The sequence below is a fragment of the Rhinopithecus bieti genome, unplaced genomic scaffold, assembly GCF_001698545.2.
Source record: "Rhinopithecus bieti isolate Rb0 unplaced genomic scaffold, ASM169854v2 scaffold_9996, whole genome shotgun sequence".
Lineage (NCBI taxonomy): Eukaryota > Metazoa > Chordata > Mammalia > Primates > Cercopithecidae > Rhinopithecus > Rhinopithecus bieti.
In genome coordinates this window covers 5,205,483-5,224,545 of record NW_016806973.1, presented here as the reverse complement: position 1 = coordinate 5,224,545, position 19,063 = coordinate 5,205,483, and the positions used below count along the sequence as shown (strand labels likewise).

The 19,063-nt window shown below is 39.2% G+C and overlaps 1 protein-coding gene across 4 annotated transcripts in view; it reads left to right on the top strand.

The window, feature by feature from the left end:
• The window catches only part of ADAM29 (ADAM metallopeptidase domain 29), a 67,384-nt gene extending 58,281 nt beyond the window's left edge, over nt 1–9,103 (top strand). For all 4 annotated transcript variants that reach the window (XM_017879136.1, XM_017879137.1, XM_017879139.1 and 1 more), the window contains one exon: nt 6,440–9,103. In XM_017879136.1, coding sequence (XP_017734625.1) covers nt 6,620–9,103 — 2,484 coding nt within the window. In that variant the 5' untranslated portion in view covers nt 6,440–6,619. The remainder of the gene's footprint in view (nt 1–6,439) is intronic.
• Nucleotides 9,104–19,063: the final 9,960 nt, after the last annotated feature.

The following is a 19,063-nucleotide window of genomic DNA, read 5'->3' as shown; positions in this document are numbered from 1 at the left end:
CTGGAGTGCAGTGGCCGGATCTCAGCTCACTGCAAGCTCTGCCTCCTGGGTTCATGCCATTCTCCTGCCTCAGCCTCCCGAGTAGCTGGGACTACAGGTGCCTGCCACTGCGCCCGGCTAGTTTTTTGTGTTTTTAGTAGAGATGGGGTTTCACCGTGTTAGCCAGGATGGTCTCGATCTCCTGACCTCATGATCCGCCCGTCTTGGCCTCCCAAAGTGCTGGGATTACAGGCTTGAGCCACCGCGCCCGGCCAAAACTTTTTTATTATTATACTCTAATTCTAGGGTACATGTGCACATTGTGGAAGACAGTGTGGCAATTCATCTTCTTCATTTTTCTTCATCATCATCATTATCATTGTCTTCTTTATACCTTTGTATATTTTAAATAAAATTACAGAACCAAAAACAAAGTAAAAATTTAAAAAAAAATTATACATAGGATGTCAGAATCCTATCTACTAAAACGAATTAAAATTGAACCTATTTTCAATGTCTTCACTTTAAAAATATCTTTTTTCTGATTATAAATTGAATTTATATGTATTTGAAAAAAAATGTGTAGAGAAAGGCCTTACAAAGAAAATACAAGTAACAATTAAACTCACAATTCCAGGGAAAACCAGTGTTAATATTTATGTATACTTCACAATAAACTATACTAAATAAATGAATAAAAGTATAGAAATATTTATAGTAATGTGCATACATAAAACAGTGCTATGCAAACATCATTGTTTAAAGTTAAAATTGGGTTAGTTATTTTATCATGCTTTTACATTTCAAAGTAAACACCAAGTATTTTGATGTATCAGTTAATATCCTTTGAAAATATAATTTATACTAATTACTCTTCCATATAAAATGAAATATGATTAATTTATTTAACCAAAGTTGAGAATTGTTCACATATTTTACTATTATAAGTAATGCTATGATATTTTTTCCCATAAATGTTTGATTAAATTACTTAATATTACTCTTGATTAATTTCTTAAAAGGAAACTCTGGATCTTGACCATTTTGCCACATTTTCTCTGCAGCCTGGGGCTTGATTTATCATTCTATATTCTATGTTAGAAGGCACCTGTCTCCTCACATCCTCACTGACTGTAAATGATACCATGTTTATATTACAACACTTGGATAGGTACAAGAGAAAAATACATGGACTCTACATTCCTGGAAGAAAACTTCACAAAAAAAGAATATACACAGATTAAAAGACAATAGGATTAGTTATTAGGAAGATGAATACAATAAAGAGGATGAAGTGGGTGGAATAACTGTCTCCCAGGAATGTTCCTGTCCTAATCCCTGAAACCAACAAGGATTCCAATTTACATGGTAAAGGTAATCAAGGTTGCAGATGGAATCAAGGTTGCTAATCAGATGACCTTAACATAGGGAGATTTCCCTGTATTATACTGTGAGTCCAATGCAATTCCAAGGGTTCTTATAAGTGAAGGAGGGAAGCAGAAGAGGCAGAGTCAAAATGAAGTGATATGAGTATGATTTGACCTGCTACCTCTAAACACCCTTGAAAATTGAAGGAGTAAGTCTATGAGCCATTAATGTGGGTGGCTTCCAGAAGATGGAAGGGAATGAGAAACAGATTTTTCCCTTTTAACCTCCAAAAAGAAACTCAGTCCTGCTGACACTTTCCTTTTTGGCCAATGAAACTCATTTTAGCCTTCAGAACTGCAGAACTATAAGGTAATACATTTGTGTTGCTTTAAGACACTGAGATTGTGGTAATTTGTTACAGCAGCCATAGGAAACTAACAGAAAAGCTAAAAGAAAAATAAGCATGCTATGGTAGTATTAAAATCTATATTGTTGCCAAAACATTCCATGAAAATCCCTTCCATAGTGTTATCTTATGATCCATTTTATTTCTGTGGCATCTGTATTGATGTTGCCTCTTTCATTTCTGATATTTAGTCTTCTCTTTTTCTTTGTCTAGCTAACATTTATTAATTTTGCTTCTCTTTATTTTAAAAACTACTTAATAGTCTATTTTAAGCTGATAAATTCAATAGCACACAGAAACTCTAGAATAATCTCTGCAATCACACACACAGGAGCTCTAACACCCTACCCCACACTTTGTTTTATTGTTGCTGCAATTTACGTCTATTCATATTGTGTATCTTTTAACATATTTTATTTAGTTTTCAATATTTTGTCTTTTGACTTTTATACTAGAATTAAAAGTCATTATTACTGTAGTAATCACTTCATTATGTATATGTATATGAAAACATCATGTTGTATACCTTAAATATATACAATAACATATTTGTAATGAATAAAAAATAATAGTCATTTATACATCACTTTTGCAGTAATACAATATCTGTATCTGTCCCTATGCTTACTTTTGTTATCAAGTTTCATACTTTCTTATGCTATGATGTTGCTATTTAGTATCCTATCATTTCAACTTGAAGAACTCCTTTTAACATTTTTTCTACGGCAGGTAATATACTATTGGTGATGATCTCTCTCAGCTTTTATTTATTTTAAACAGTCTTTATCTCTTCTCCACTATTAAAGGCTAGGTATAGTGTTCTTGGTTGGCAGTTTCTTTTCTTTTAGAACTTTGAATGTATCATCCCACTCCTTGTGGCCTGCAAAGTTTATGCTGAAAAATTCACAAATAGTTTCATGGACATTTTCTTTTATGTGACAAGTCACTTTTCTCTTTATCTCAAAATACACTTTGTTTTTGACTTTTTACAATTTGATTACAGTGTGTCTCAATGTTGATTTATTTGAGTTCATCTTATTTGGGAACTTTTGGGCTTCATGGATCTGAAAGTCTATTGCCTTCCTCAGATTTGGGAAGTGTTCAGCCATTATTTCTTTAAATCGGCTTTCTGGCCCCTTCTTTTTTCTCCTCTGACACTTCCTTAATGCTTATATTGGTGTCCTTAAGAGGTCCTATCAGTTTCTTAAGTTTTCTCCTCTCTTTTTTGTTCTTTCTACTCTACTGACTGAATCATTTCCAATGATATGTTTTCAAGTTCACTGATTGTTTCTTCTGCTTCTCCTAGTCCATTGTGGAAGCTCTCTATTAAATAATTTAATTCAGTTATTGCATTCCTCAGCTTCAAGATTTCTGTTTTGGTACTTTAAAAATATTTTCTGTTGCTTCGTTGAAATTCTAACTTTGTTTCTGTGTTGTTCTCTTGACCTCCGTAAACATCTGTGTATCATATTTTGCATTCTAAATCAGGTAAATCATATAATGATGCTTCATTAGGGTTGGTTTCTGAAGATTTATCTCTTCTTTGTTTGGAACATCTTTGCCTGATTCTACATTTTCCTTAGTTATCTGTGTTGATATTTGCACATTAGACGCAGAAAGCCCTCTCTCAGTCTTTACCTACTAGCCTTGTATAGGAGGAGACCTCCACCAACCAGCAAAGCCAGAGATTCTAGACCTTCTAATAACTCTCTCTCTCTCCATGAAAAGAAACAGGTGTGATTTTTGTCTACTCCTCTGTGCTGACCTGGGGTGGGAAACTATTGTATCAACCAGTTCAAACTACCATTTCTATTAATATTTTATCCCAGGTGTCTAGACTGTACCAGACTCATCAGAAATCCAAGAGTGGCAAGTCTCATACCAGTTCTTTCTGTAGTCCTGGAGAGGTTGGATGCTGGGCACATGATCAATTTTTTTCTTCTCTAGAAGAAAGCTGACACTTGGGATGTTCTTTCTGCTTGCTCTGTGCTGAGTAGGAGGGAGGATCTATGGTGTCCACCAGCACTAGCCTCCATCTATTTTCCTCCCTGGGGGCTAGACTGTGATAGACCTTTCAGAGCCCTAAGACTAGTTAGTAAGATGCCAGTTCTTTGGAGAGCCCTGGAGAAATTTGGGCATTGGATGCAGTAATCAAGTCTTCCACACCCTCCCCAGTCCCAGGAGAAAGTTGAAAGCTGGAATTTTTTGCCTGCTCTCTATGTACTGAGGAGTAGGGAGGATCTATGCTGTCTACTGGCTCAGGCTGCATCTCCATTCTCCCACAGGTGTCTAGACTGTGCCAGACCCATTTGAGCTCTAAAACTAGTTAGATAGCTGCTAGATCTTTAGGCAGCCATTAAAAAGTTGTAGTGTCAGATACAAAGATCAGTGCTCTTCCTCCATAGCAGGAAGCTGAAAGCTGGGATTTCTTATTTGCTTACTCAATGCCAAGAAATTGGGTTGGGGGCAGGGGTCTGTGGCATCCACCAGATGAAACCATCATCTCCATCCTCTGCAGAAAGCTAGATTGTAGTAGACCAGTCAGAGCTCCAACTGACATAAGTAATTCGTGTATAAAGGCTCTTCAAAAAGTTTGGAGTACTGGACACAAATCAATCTCTTCCAATGACTGGGTGAAGCTGGGAACTAGAGGTTCTCTTTCTGATTGTATGGCAGTACATTGAGGACAGGGACTCCACTGAGGGGGTATTCTGAATCTGCCTGCCAACTTTGGTAACTCTGATTTTTCATTTTCCCAGGGTGTGGTAGTCATTCAATTAGCTTCAGAATTTCTTACAAAGATAATGTGTTCAAAAATTGTTGTTGAAATATATTCGGGGGAGTAGGATGGTGCAGAACTTCCCACTCTGCCATTTTGCTGATGTCACTCTGTAGGAGATGCTTGATCTATTTAAATTTTCTATTTTAGAAGATAGTTGCCTTTCTATGTTTAGAGTGTATATTCTGGTGTGCTTTTGTGGGCTGAGTTCCAGAAATGTTTGATTTTGATAGCTCTCTCAATATTATTACACTTTATTTTGCTTTTTTGATTCTGAAGGAGTTTCAGCTCAATCATTGCTGGTGCCATCTGGGACAAAAGGCCCTTTCTAGGCCATTCATGTCACTGGGCCACTTTCACTCCTGAAGATGGAAGGAGCAGAAACAACCAGGCTTTGGTCTTCCTATGTCATTTGATAGAGGGCTAGGAAATATCAGGCTTTATGGATAATACTTCTGTGGCTCATTCAGGCTCCATTTCACTGGCCTAATTCTACAGCAGTGTTATATCAGCTAGGTAGGGCTTCACTGATGCTTCTGAAGGCAGATCAGTTAGCTAGTTACCTGGTTACTGAATGAGGGTTAAGTTAGTCATCCAGTGCTGTGATGTTGCCAATATGGGTGGAAGGGACACCCCACATCCAGTGCACTGAATGTGGAGTATGTTTTTGATGGGTCTGCCAAGTCTGAAACAGCCACCGTGGGTGAATCAACACACACATGTGTCCCGATTCCCTGACTCTAACGAAGGGGCTGGAGCACCTCACCATGTCTTTACTGAGCTTTTCCATTCTTAGTCATTCGGCCAGAAAGGGAAACCTCTTATTGATTGATTGATTGATTGATTGATTGATTGTCTATGCCTGTTGGAGGTTTGGGGTTAAAGATCTGTCCAGAATCCAGTTTGGGATATACATGAAAGATAAGAAGAAACTCAGATAACTGACCTTCCTCAAGTCCAAAGGTCACTAGTCAGAGTTTTTCTTTTTATTAACCATCCTTCTATTCTCTATATCCATGAGTTTTCAGAATCTTTTTGTTGTTTTCCATTGACTTGTTTCAGAGTATTAAATTGTATTTAGAAGGAAAGATCAGGAAAAACTGAAACTATACAACTTTGTTCCAGAGCATGCATTTACCATAGATGTTGAATAATGTTCTTCTTTAAAAAACATAATAAAGTGTAAACATATTTTGGGTAATATTTATTTCACCCCAAGAAAAATCAGCTTCAAGTCAACCATTATTTATTACCTAAAGAATTAAGCCAGGCATTATATGAGATACTAATATTTGTGAAAGACTCAAATGATGCTGTTGAGGATCTTTCTGCTGACTAGTCTAGTGAGAAGAGGAAGTTAGGGAAGGAACAGAAAATTAAATAAATATCGTGCCACAGAAAGGTATCCAGTAAGTACAAAAAAATTTAAAATAACATAAGAATAGTTTTTTTAAAATGTCTCTTAATGTTTTCAACTAATTTATCATCTGAAATCTAATAGAAAAGCTATTAATGTTTATGACAATTTAACATATGTAAATTGAAACTGTCTCAGAAATTTAACATATAAGTTCAACTTACCCTTAAAACTTTTTGTTTTAATTATTGTGGAAATATTTGCAAATAATTACATATTTAAAGAAATGTGTAGTGGATCAATTTCCCATCACTGATATTCAATAACTATCTGTGTATGGCCAAGTTTTATTTTCTGTACACTCCCTATTCCCTTTTCCCTGTCAGTATTTAAGAGGAAATTCTAGGCAATTTCTTGAGTCATTCCTTGATGAAAGCACTAATCACTTTTATCTCATGTTCTTTTCTGTTTCTCCTCTTCCCCACTGGATTCTCTTATAAGAAAAATTTCTGTACACTCATCCACATGCTGCTTTTAATTTTATTTATAGTGCTGCAGCTCTGATGGTTCAGTTCTCCCAGAAGATGGATCTTTAATGATTAGCACTACACACTGACCAACTCGGAAGAAGGAGCCACACCACCTGTGACTCCAGCCCTGACTTCTGCTCCGGACCAGTGTTTCCATAACAGTGACTTCAAAATCACTGTGATTTGAAACCTTGTTGAACATGAAGGTGTTACTCCTGCTGCATTGGCTTGGGGTGTTTCTGTCCTGTTCTGGACACATCCAGATTGAGCACCCCCAATATCACAGCCCTCCGGATGTGGTGATTCCTGTGAGGGTAACTGGCACTGCCAGAGGCATGAAACCTCCAGGCTGGCTCTCCTATATCCTTCCCTTTGGAGGTCAGAAACACATTATCCACATAAAGGTCAAGAAGTTTTTGTTCTCCAAACACCTCCCTGTGTTCACTTACACAGACCAGGGTGCTATCCTTGAGGACCAGCCTTTTGTCCAGAATAACTGCTACTATCATGGTTATGTGGAAGGGGACCCAGAATCCCTGGTTTCCCTCAGTACCTGTTTTGGGGGCTTTCAAGGAATATTACAGATAAATGACATTGCTTATGAAATCAAGCCCCTAGCATTTTCTACCACATTTGAACATCTGGTATATAAGATGGACAGTAAGGAGAAACAATTTTCAACCATGAGATCCGGATTTATGCAAAATGAAATAACATGCCGAATGGAATTTGAAGAAATTGATAATTCCACTCTGAAGCAAAGTTCTTATGTGGGCTGGTGGATTCATTTTAGAATTATTGAAATGGTAGTTGTCATTGATAATTATCTATACATTCGTTATAAAAGGAATGACTCAAAGTTGCTGGAGGATCTATATGTTATTTTTAATATAGTGGATTCCATTTTTGATGTAATTGGTGTTAAGGTGTTATTATTTGGTTTGGAGATCTGGACTAATAAAAACTTCATTGTAATAGATGATGTAAGGAAGTCTTTGCACCTATATTGCCAGTGGAAGTTGGACAACATTACTCCCCGGTTACGACATGACACCTCACATATTTTCACAAGTCTAGGATTAAGAGGGTTAAGTGGCATAGGAGCTGTTAACGGAATGTGTACACTAGACCGCAGTTGTGCAATTGTTACTTTCATGAACAAAACTTTGGGCACTTTTTCAATTGCAGTGGCTCATCATCTAGGTCATAATTTGGGCATGAACCATGATTATGGTACATGTCGTTGTTCACAATATCTATGCATAATGCATGAAGGTAACCCACCAATAACTAAATTTAGCAATTGTAGTTATGGTGATTTTTGGGCATACACTGTAGAGAAGACAAAGTGTTTGCTTGAAAATCTACACACAAAGGACATCTTTAATAGGAAGCGCTGTGGGAATGGTGTTGTTGAGGAAGGAGAGGAGTGTGACTGTGGGCCTTTAAAGCGTTGTGCAAAAGATCCCTGCTGTCTGTCAAACTGCACTCTGACCGATGGTTCTACTTGTGCTTTTGGGCTTTGTTGCAAAGACTGCAAGTTCCTACCATCAGGGGAAGTGTGTAGAAAGGAGGCCAACGAATGTGATCTTCCAGAGTGGTGCAATGGTACTTCCCATAAGTGCCCAGATGACGTTTATGTGGAAGATGGAATTCCCTGTAAGGAGAGGTCCTACTGCTATGAAAAGAACTGTCATGACCGCGATGAACAGTGTAGGAGGATTTTTGGTGCAGGGGCAAATACCGCGAGTCACACTTGCTACAAACAATTGAACACCTTAGGTGAACGTGTTGGTCACTGTGGTATCAAAAATGCTTCATATATCAAATGTAATATCTCAGATGTCCAGTGTGGAAGAATTCAGTGTGAGAATGTGACAGAGATTCCCAGTTTGAGTGATCATACTACTGTTCATTGGGCTCGCTTCAATGACATAATGTGCTGGAGTACTGATTACCATTTGGGGATGAAGGGACCTGATATTGGTGAAGTGAAAGATGGAACAGAGTGTGGGATAGATCATATATGCATCCACAGGCACTGTGTCCATATAACCATCTTGAATAGTAATTGCTCACCTGCATTTTGTAACAAGAGGGGCATCTGCAACAATAAACATCATTGCCATTGCAATTATTTGTGGGACCCTCCCAACTGCCTGATACAAGGCTATGGAGGTAGTGTTGACAGTGGCCCACCTCCTAAGAGGAAGAAGAAAAAGAAGTTTTGTTATCTGTGTTTATTGTTGCTTATTGTTTTGTTTATTTTATTATGTTGTCTTTATCGACTTTGTAAAAAAAATAAGCCAATAAAAAAGCAGCAAGATGTTCAAACTCCATCTGCAAAAGAAGAGGAAAAAATTCAGCATCAGCCTCATGAGTTACCTTCCCAGAGTCAACCTCGGGTGATGCCTTCCCAGAGTCAACCTCCTGTGACACCCTCCCAGAGTCAACCTCGGGTGATGCCTTCTCAGAGTCAACCTCCTGTGATACCCTCCCAGAGGCAACCTCAGTTGACACCTTCCCAGAGTCAGCGTCCTGTGACACCCTCCCAGAGCCAACCTTGGGTGACACCCTCCCAGAGTCAACCTCATGTGACACCTTCCCGGAGTCAAAGTGGGAAACCAAAGCAATCAGTACCATTTCCAAAATCTGTATCTGGAAAAGGTACATTAAAAAAATAATTCCTAGTATGTTTCTACTTATCTTCATTGTTTTAAATAATTTGAAAGTTTGTTTTTCTGAAAACCTTGCCACTTTATATTTCCTAAAAAAGCCATGGCATATGTGTGGCATACCAATTTTAACTTGTTGTTTTCAGCTTCCAAATCCTTTCTTCTTTTTCGTTCTACTTTGCAGGAACCATATTTCTGCTAAACCAGCCCTCATCCTATAGGGATTTGCAACAGGGAGAAAGAATAGGAAATTAGAAATCTGGGAGATCTATTTTCTTCCTGTTTATCAGTGTTTCCTGAATAATAGATTTTACACTGGTAACAACACCTTGTTTTAATATTCCCCTACTTTTTAAAACACACTCCAGAAAAACTTCATTGTCTGCTGTCTGGTGTGTTACACTCAGGGTTCTGGATTCCAGTTCTTTGAGCTCTATACAAATGTCCCAAACTTCTAGCACCAGCTGAGAAATGCCTATTGTTAGAATTCTGAGTGTGAGATCCACTGGGCCAGTCCTACCATCTTCTAGGTTCAACTAACCCCAGTCTTTTCCATTTGCTACTTAGCTTCATGAATGTAACCATTTTTTTGCAATTAGTAGTTCGTATTTAATAGCCAATTAGTAGCATGGTGTCTACCTTAACTTGCTCTGTTCTTCAACTGCTGTTTACCCAATTACTTATATTTAATTATATCCCTCCAAAATCATTCATATGGTTTCCCTTTTTCTGACTGAGCTCTGTTATAGTACTAATCTTGATGTAATGGATGAAGCAGAAGTGAGGAGGCATCATATGCTTTATTTTTTTAATTTACTTTTAATTTTCAGGGGTTTTGTTTGTTTGTTTGTTTTTTACCATTGCCCTTCACTGTCTCTGGAAAATTACTTAAATTTATAGACAGTTTACTTCAGAATAAGGTGGGATAATAATAATAGTTCTCTTTCAACATCTGGGTTCCTCTGGTCATAAAATGAGATGAAGCACAGCACTATTCACAGCAGCAAAGACATGGAATCAATCTAGGTGCCCATCAATGGTGAAATGGTATATTAGGATTCCCTAGAGGGACAGAACTAATGGAATACACACACACACACACGCATACACACACACACACACACACACACACACACACCACAGAGAGAGAGAGCGAAAGGGGAGTTTATTAAGTATTAACTCACACAATCACAAGGTTCCACAATAGGCCATCTACAGGTTGTGGAGCAAAGAAAGCCAGTCCGAGTTCCAAAACTGAAGAACTTGGAGTCTGATGTTTGAAGGCAGGAAGCATCCAGCACAGGAGAAAGATGTAGACTGGGAGGCTAGCCCCGTCTCTTTTTTCACATTTTTCTGCCTGCATATATTCTAGCTGTGCTGGCAGCTGATTAGATTGTGGCAACCCAGCTTAAGGGTGGGTGTGCCTTTCCCAGCCCACTGACTCAAATGTTAATCTCCTTTGGCAACACCCACACAGACACACCCAGAATCAATACTTGGTATCCTTCAATCCAATCAAGCTGACACTCAATATTAACCATCGCAAGTCCACCCCCTGTCAACTTGAACCCATATGCCTCTCTTGAGATCATGCATTATCTAAAATAAAGACAATACGGTCATGATTATGCTTAAAATAATACAACTATCCTTCGTACAACTGGAAACTCACCAATCTCCAACCCAAATACTATTACATAAAATTAACAATACTTAAATGCTGATATGAAGTCAATAAATCTAGTTACATGATAAATGAGAAAGGAGATAAAATGAAGATATTTTCTTAGTGCAAGTGTATACATGCACAAAAATGTTTTTATCAAAAGGAGGAAATACTGATGACAATTTCAGTCCTCGTTTCTGCAGCTGGTCACGTGGTCATGGCTGGTATTGATGACTACCTTCTACTACCCATTCTGTATTCCCTTTGCCTTCAGCAAGCACCTCGGCAGGTCCTTTTTTTTTTTTTTTTTTTTCTCCTGGTGGAGTGACCCAAAGCTTCATTCCTGAAGGGTCTGGATCATTTGTAGTCTTGCCTGGATTGGGCTATTGTAGTTTCCCATTTACCTTAATCACAGGGCATAGCAATACTAAGAGATGCCCTGTATTCCATGCATACTCTTCCTTACCTCGATTGTGGAGTAATAGACTGATTTCATCTTAATAGTCTGGGTAAATCACCCCAGCGAACGCTGTAACTCCCTTCTTAGCCTGTTGACTTAAAGGTATGAGGAGCACAAAGTGCCCAGGTGGCAATCTTAACTTCCAGTTTCATGGAATCATTGTTGTGTACCCTGGTGCCAGCATTCCTCCCTCTGGAACTAAGACCTCTAGGCCAGCAGAACATAATGTCATGTGAGTCCACAGATGGTAGTCTGGCAGAAGCATTGCATGCAGGATAGGCAAACCCATATCCAGATTAAGTGTCTATTCCAGTGAGGGCAAACCTCTACTATTCCCATGATGGAATTGGTCCAGTATAATCAACATGCCACCAGGTCACTGACTGATTACCCTGAAGAACGGTGCCAAATCAAGGGCTCAGTTTTGGTCTCTGCTGCTGGCAAACTGGGCACCCAGCAGTGGCCTTAGCCAAATCAGCCTTGGTGAATGGAAGTCCATGTTGCTGAGCCCATGCATAACCTCTGTCCCTGCCACCATGGTCATTTATTCATAGGCCCATTGGGTGATGATGGGGTGGCTGGGGAAAGAGGCTGAGTGGTATCCACAGAAAAGATCATCTTATCCACTTGATTATTAAAATCTTCCTCTGCTGAGGTCACCTATTGGTGAGCACTCACATGGAATACAAATATCTTCACAGTTTTTGACCACTCAGTGAGTTCCATCCACATACCTCTTCCCCAAAATTCTTTGTCACTGATTTTTCAATCATACTTCTACCAAGTCCCAGACCATCTAGCCAAACCATTGGCTACAGCTGTGAATTAGTATATAATTGCACATCTGGCCATTTCTCCTTCTATGCAAAGTGCACAACCAGGTGCATTGCTCAAAGTTCTGTGCACTGGGAATGAAAATTTCCCTTCACGCCTGTCCTTCAGTGATGTCCTAGAAAGGGTTTGTAGTGCTGCAGCTGTCCACTTTCCGGTGATGCCTGCATATCGTAAAGAGCCATCTGTGAATCAGGCCCTAGTCTTCTCTTCCTCTGTCAACTGATCATAGATAACTCCCCATGAGGCCATTGGTTCAGGCTGGTTAAGAGAAGGCAGAGTTGCAGGAGTGGAGACCATGGGCATTTGAGCCACTTCCTCTTGCAACTTACTTGCACCTTCAGGACCTGCTCGAGCCTGATCACATAAATACCACTTTCATTTGACCATGGAATGCTGCTGTGCATGATCTAATTTATGGCTAAATGGGTCAGGAAACACCCAGTTCATGAAAGGCAGTTCAGGTCACATGGTGACTTGATGACCCATAGTCAAACATTCAATTTCCACCAAAGCCCAGTAACAGGCCAAGAGCTGTATCTCAAAAGAAGAGTAGTTATCTGTAGAAGATGGCAGGGCCTTGTTCCAAAATCCTAGGGGCCTCTGCTCTGATTCACCCATGGGCGCCTGCCAAAGGCTGCGAACAGCATCCCGATCAGCCACTGACACCTCAAGCACCATTGGCTCTGTGGGGTCATATGGCCCAAGTGGCAGAGCAGCTTTCATCATTTTTCAAGGATCTCTTGCAGAACCTTCTCCTGTTCTGGAACCCACTTAAAACATGCAGCTTTTCGGGTCACTTGATAAATGCGCTGGAGTAACACACCCAAATGAGGAATGCGATGCCTCCAAAATTCAAATAGGCCCACTAGGTGTGGTGCCCCTTTTTTGATAGCAGGAGGGGCCAAATACAGCAACCTATCCTTCACCTTGGAAGGATTATCTCGACAGTTCCAACACCACAGGGCCCCTAGAAATTTTACTGAGGTAGAAGGTCCCTGAATTTTAGTTAGATTAATTTCCCATTCTCTGGCATGCAAATGTCTCAGTAATAAGTCCAGTGTGTTTGCTGCTTCCTGCTCACTGGCTCCAATCAGCATAATGTCACCAATGTAATTTTCCAGTGCAATATCTTATGGAAGTGAAAAGTGATCAAGGTTTCTCCGAATAAGATTATGACATAAAGCTGTAGAGTTGATATACCCCTTAGGTATAATAGTAAGGGTATATTGTGAGCCTTACCAACTGAAGTCAAATTGCTTCTCGTGGGGCTTTGGACAGGAATGGAGAAAACAATTTTGCCAATTCAATGGCTGCATATCAGGTACCAGGAGACACCAAGACCAGCTCAGCCATGGAGACCCCAACCCAGCAGTGCTAGAGGAATTGAAGACAAAAACACAGAAATAGAGTCCAAAGTGGGAATCGGAGGCTAACGGCCTTCAGAGCTGAGAGCCACGAACAGAGTTTGACCCACATATTTATTGACAGCAAGGCAGTGATAAGCATTGCTTCTGTAGATTATAGATTAACTGAAAGCATTCCTTATGGGAAACAAAGCATTCTCAGTGAGGAGCAGAGAAACAAGCTCTGGCAGATTATGTGCAGCAAAAATATATTGTTAAGGTGCAGGCCACTCCTGCTATTGTTTGTGGTTTGAGCAGTTTTCAACTCCTGGCAGGCCAGATGTTCCTTGTCCTGCTCCAGTAAACCAACAACTTCTAGTAGTGTGCATGATAGCCACCATGAGCATGTCACATTGCTGCAGAAATCCTGTTTATGGCCGGTTTCTTTAAGACCTGTTTATGGCAGGCTTAGGGATTGTTCCCTGCATGTCTCCCTTTCTGTTTTTGCAAAGCAATAAAGGCAAAGGCAGCTTTTTTACAGTGGGCTACTTCTCGCAGAATTTGGGATCCGCATCTGCAGACTACACAAAGACAACACCAATTAAAAGCACAATCATCATTGAAATCACAGAGCCTCCAAGTGTCTTGATCCATTTTAAAAGGAGGTGATCCATCTGAAGCTTCTTCAAGCACTTCAGTTCCTGGCATTAGTGTCAGATGTGCCTGAGAGGCTTGAAATACTTGTTCCTTCAGTTTTGCAATATCCAAAGATAAACTTCCAGTATGATCCTTTAAATGCTCAACTCTGTCTGACTCATGCTCTGTTTCATTATACAAATGAGGAGTAATGCAAAAATCAGAAGTATTCCAGTCACATTGTAACAGCATTCTAAATTCTAAACTAGTTACTTGATCTCCTAGCCACATTACAATTTGTCGGAGATCATTGATTTGATTAGCTAATTTCTGGTCTATATTAGTTTGGGAATTCCACAGCAGAGTAGAATTTTTCTGCCAATTATTTACATAGTCTGCTGTTTGTACTGTAGACTGCAAAGAAACTCCAGCTACCGTGGCAGTAGCTGTGACAGCAATCAATCACATAATGATTAAAATTAAAGTAGCAGTGAAACACTGAGAGTGCCTCAAAATCTTTTGAAGAATTTCAGTAATAATATGCTCAGAAGGAGAGGCTTCCCAAGCATGGGAAAGCTTTACAGGTATCCATACTCCTTCTAGGGCTCTTACCACTAAAATAGAATGATCAGTATTATACAAGGAAGAATTCACACAAGAAGATAATATACATTATTGACAAGTAACACGATGATTAGGGAGATCAAGTTTTGCATTACCCACTACAAGCAGGAAAGGGGACTTATTGTCAGTCTCGACATGGCTGCAACCGAGGAGTCTTCGGGTGCCTCCCAAAATCTCTTCCTCAGCATCTGGCTCATGATAAGGTTTCAGGTGTCTTGATGGTATCCAAATTGGCCGCTGGTTTTGGCCTGGAGAAACACAAGCATAGCCTCTACCTCATGTTATTATTTTACCTATTTCCCAAGTTTTAGTTATTGGATCTCTCCACCAAACCACTTGTTCTGCTTCTGTCTTTGCACTGGTTTCTGTAGATGCTGTTCAGCATCTTGCCTATAGGCAGGCTAAAAAAATTTAAAGTCAATAATGCTAGATTCAATTGCATATGTGGAATCCCATAGTCACTGTTTCCCCCTTTTTGTTTTTGTAACTGCTGTTTTAGAGAGAGATTCATTCTTTCCACAATGGCTTATCCTTGTGAATTATATGGGATGCCAGTAATGTGTCTAATATTCCATACAGAGAAAAATGTAGCTAGAGCTTGGCTACTATAGCCTGGGGCATTGTCCATTCTAACTGAATCTGGAATGGCCATGACTGTGAAGCATTGCAGAAGATGCCGTGTAACATAGGCAGAAGATTCCCATTTGACAGGAGCCCAAACAAAGTGAGAAAATGTATGTATACATATATGTACATAAGCCAATTTACCAAAAGAAGGAACATGAGTGACATCCATTTGCCAAAGAGAATTAGGTTCCAATCCTCGAGGATTAATTCCTCCTGTAAAAGATGAGGAATGCACCATTTGGCAAGTTGGGCATCATTAGATAATAGCTTTAGCTTATTTCCAGGTTATACTGTATCTGCATTTGAGACCAGAGATGTTAACATGGTGAAATTGTGAAAGTATTTAGTATTAGATAATGCAATAGTAACTAAGTGGTCAGCTACTTGATTCCCTGCAGTCAAAGTTCCTGGAAGAGGTGTATGAGCCCTAATGTGAGTGATGTAAAAAGGGTGCATTCTTCTCCTAACTGCTGTTTGAAATTGGGTAAATAAAGTCATCAGTTGCTCGTCTGTGTCGAATTGTGGCTGAGCATTTTCAACTAACTATGTAGAATGAACCACATATGAAGAATCAGAAATTACATTGACAGACATCTCAAAAGCAGTCAGCACCTCAATTACAACTACAAGCTCTGCTTTTTGAGCTGAAGTTTAGAGTGTCTGGAAAACTTTACTTTTTGACCCAGAATAACAAGCTTTACCACTACTAGACCCATCTGTAAAACATTTCCAGCACCTTCAATTGGTTTAAATTTAATTATTCTAGGGAGAATCCAATTAGTTAATTTCAAAATTGAAATAATTTTGTTTTGGAAAGTGATTATCAAGAACACCTAAGAAATCAGCTAGATGGGTTTGCCAAGTAAGACTATTTATAAAGGCCTGTTGTATATGTGTGCCTTCATAAGAGGGACATAATTTTCCATGGTCATATTCATGTAATTTAACAATTCAGGTACTCCCATTTCCTACCAGAGTAGCAAATTGATCCAAATAAGGAGTTAGAGTCTGTGAATTAGTATGTGGAAGAAAAGCCATTCTACCAAGTCCTGCTCTTGGACNGACCCAGAATAACAAGCTTTACCACTACTAGACCCATCTGTAAAAACATTTCCAGCACCTTCAATTGGTTTAAATTTAATTATTCTAGGGAGAATCCAATTAGTTAATTTCAAAAATTGAAATAATTTTGTTTTTGGAAAGTGATTATCAAGAACACCTAAGAAATCAGCTAGATGGGTTTGCCAAGTAAGACTATTTATAAAGGCCTGTTGTATATGTGTGCCTTCATAAGAGGGACATAATTTTTCCATGGTCATATTCATGTAATTTAACAATTCAGGTACTCCCATTTCCTACCAGAGTAGCAAATTGATCCAAATAAGGAGTTAGAGTCTGTGAATTAGTATGTGGAAGAAAAAGCCATTCTACCAAGTCCTGCTCTTGGACAATAACACCAGTAGGTGAATGCTGAGTTGGAAAAATCAATAAGTCTGAAGTCTTTTCTGGATCTATTCTGTTTATTTGAGCTTTATGCACTCACATCTCAATCAGCTGTAACTCTGCCTGAGCCTCCTTTAATTGCCAAGGGCTAGTGAGATGAAGATCTCCTCTAAGGACAGAAAATAGATTACTTATGGCATAGGTAGGAATGCCTAGAGCAGATTGTATCCAATTAATGTCCCCTAGTAATTTTTGAAAGTCATTTAATGTTTTCAATTGATCCCTATGTATGGTTACTTTCTGTGGCACAATGGTAGTGCCATTTACTAAGGTCCCCAAGTAGGAGTAAGGGGTAGTAGTCTGAATTTTGTCAACAGCTATAATTAAACCATCATGGGAAATAGAGTTTTGCAAGTGGTTATAACATTGGAGTAATACTTCCCGAGTGGAGGCAGCACAAAGAATATTGTCTATATAATGAATAATGTAACACTGAAAATTTTTTATGAGTAGGTTCAATTGCTTGTCCTACATAAGTCTGACAAATTGGGCTGTTTAACAAGCCTTGTGGCAACACTTTCCAATGAAAATGCTTATCAGACTGCAAGTCGTTTACTGCATGAATTGTAAATGCAAACCATTCACAGTTTTGCTCAGCTAAGGGATAGTAAGGAAACAGTCTTTTAAATCTATAACCATTAAAGGCCAATTTTTTTGGAATAATAGCAGGAGAAGGCAATCCTGGCTGCAATGCGCCTGTAGGTTGTATCATTAAATTAATGGCACTAAGATTTGTCAACATTCTCCATTTACCTGATTTTTTTCTTTTTTAATAACAAAGACTGGAGAATTCCAGGGGCAAAATGTTGGAGATATGTGTCCTTTTTTAAATTGTTCAGTAACTCAGTCCTCTAAAGACTCCAGTTTCTCTTTACTCAGTGGCCATTGTTTCATTCAAATTGGCTTATCTGTTAACCATTTTAAAGGTATAGGTTCTGGAGGCCTAACAATGGCTGCCATCAAAAATGATATCCTAAACTTTGATGAGAATTCTGCCCTTCTGCTTGAAGTGGTTTCTTTAACCCTTGTAAATTTTTTCCTAATCGCATACCAGGGACATACCCCATTTCATGCATCATATGTTGACTTTGAGGGCTATATAGTTGTTCTGGAATTAACACTTGTGCTCCCCATTGCTGTAATAAATCTCTTCCCCATAAATTTATAGGTACAGAAATTACAATTGGTTGTATAGTCCCAGATTGTCCATTGGGTCCTTTACAATGCAAAGTATAACTGCTTTGATATACTCCAGGGGCTTTACCAACTCCAACTATGTTAAATCAAGTGGATTGAATTGGCCACACGGATGGCCAGTGCTGTAGAGAAATGATTGAAATGTCCGCTCCTGTATCTACCAATCCTTTAATTTTTTTCCCTGAATAGTTATTTCACAGGTAGGATGTTTATCAGTAATTTGATTTACCCAATAAGCTGCTTTGCCTTGTTTATTAGTGCTTCCAAATCCTCCTGTTCATTTAGTTTCCCTTTTCCCCATTTCAACATATGGCACAATCTGGAGCTGTGTTATATGCTCTCCTGGCTCTGCTTTCCAGGGAACAGAAGTAGATATAACACTCTAAATTTCCCCATTGTAATCTGAATCAGTGACTCCTGTTTGTACTTGTACCCCTTTTAAATTTAAACTAGACCTGCCTAGAAGTAATCCTTCTGTCCCTGCTGGCAAGGGTCCGCAGACTCCTGTTGGCACATTTTGATGAGATTCCCCAGGCAGAAGGCTCACAGTTTTTGCACAGCATAACTCTACTGCAGCACTACTGGTAGTGACGGGGGACAGGCATCGTACCGGGTGAGGGAATGGCCTGAGTTGGGAATCCCTGGGTTTGAAACGGGGCCCGGATGGGCACCTCATGGAGTTTCCTGAAATTGGGTTCCCTTCTTTATCAAACTTAGAGTGACACTGATTAGTCTAGTGTTTTCGTTTTCTACATTTTGGACATATTTCAGACTCAGCAGTTTTCTTTTTTCCCCCAGTTGGCGGCCTGACTTGCTGATTTTTTTCTACTTTCATTTTTAGTATGACCATGCTTCCCACAGTTAAAACAAGCTCCAGGAAACAGAGTATTTCCTTTACCCATTGTCAGTCCTTCCATTGTCTAGGCTAGCAGAGTAGCCTTAATGCAGATTACCTCCAATATCATCACAAACTTTAATGGAGTGAACTAAATGTAGCTTTTCCTCTAATAGGTTGCAGAGTGGCTTGGCACTCAGGATTGGCATTGTCGAAAGCTAATAACCACAACACTATATCCTGA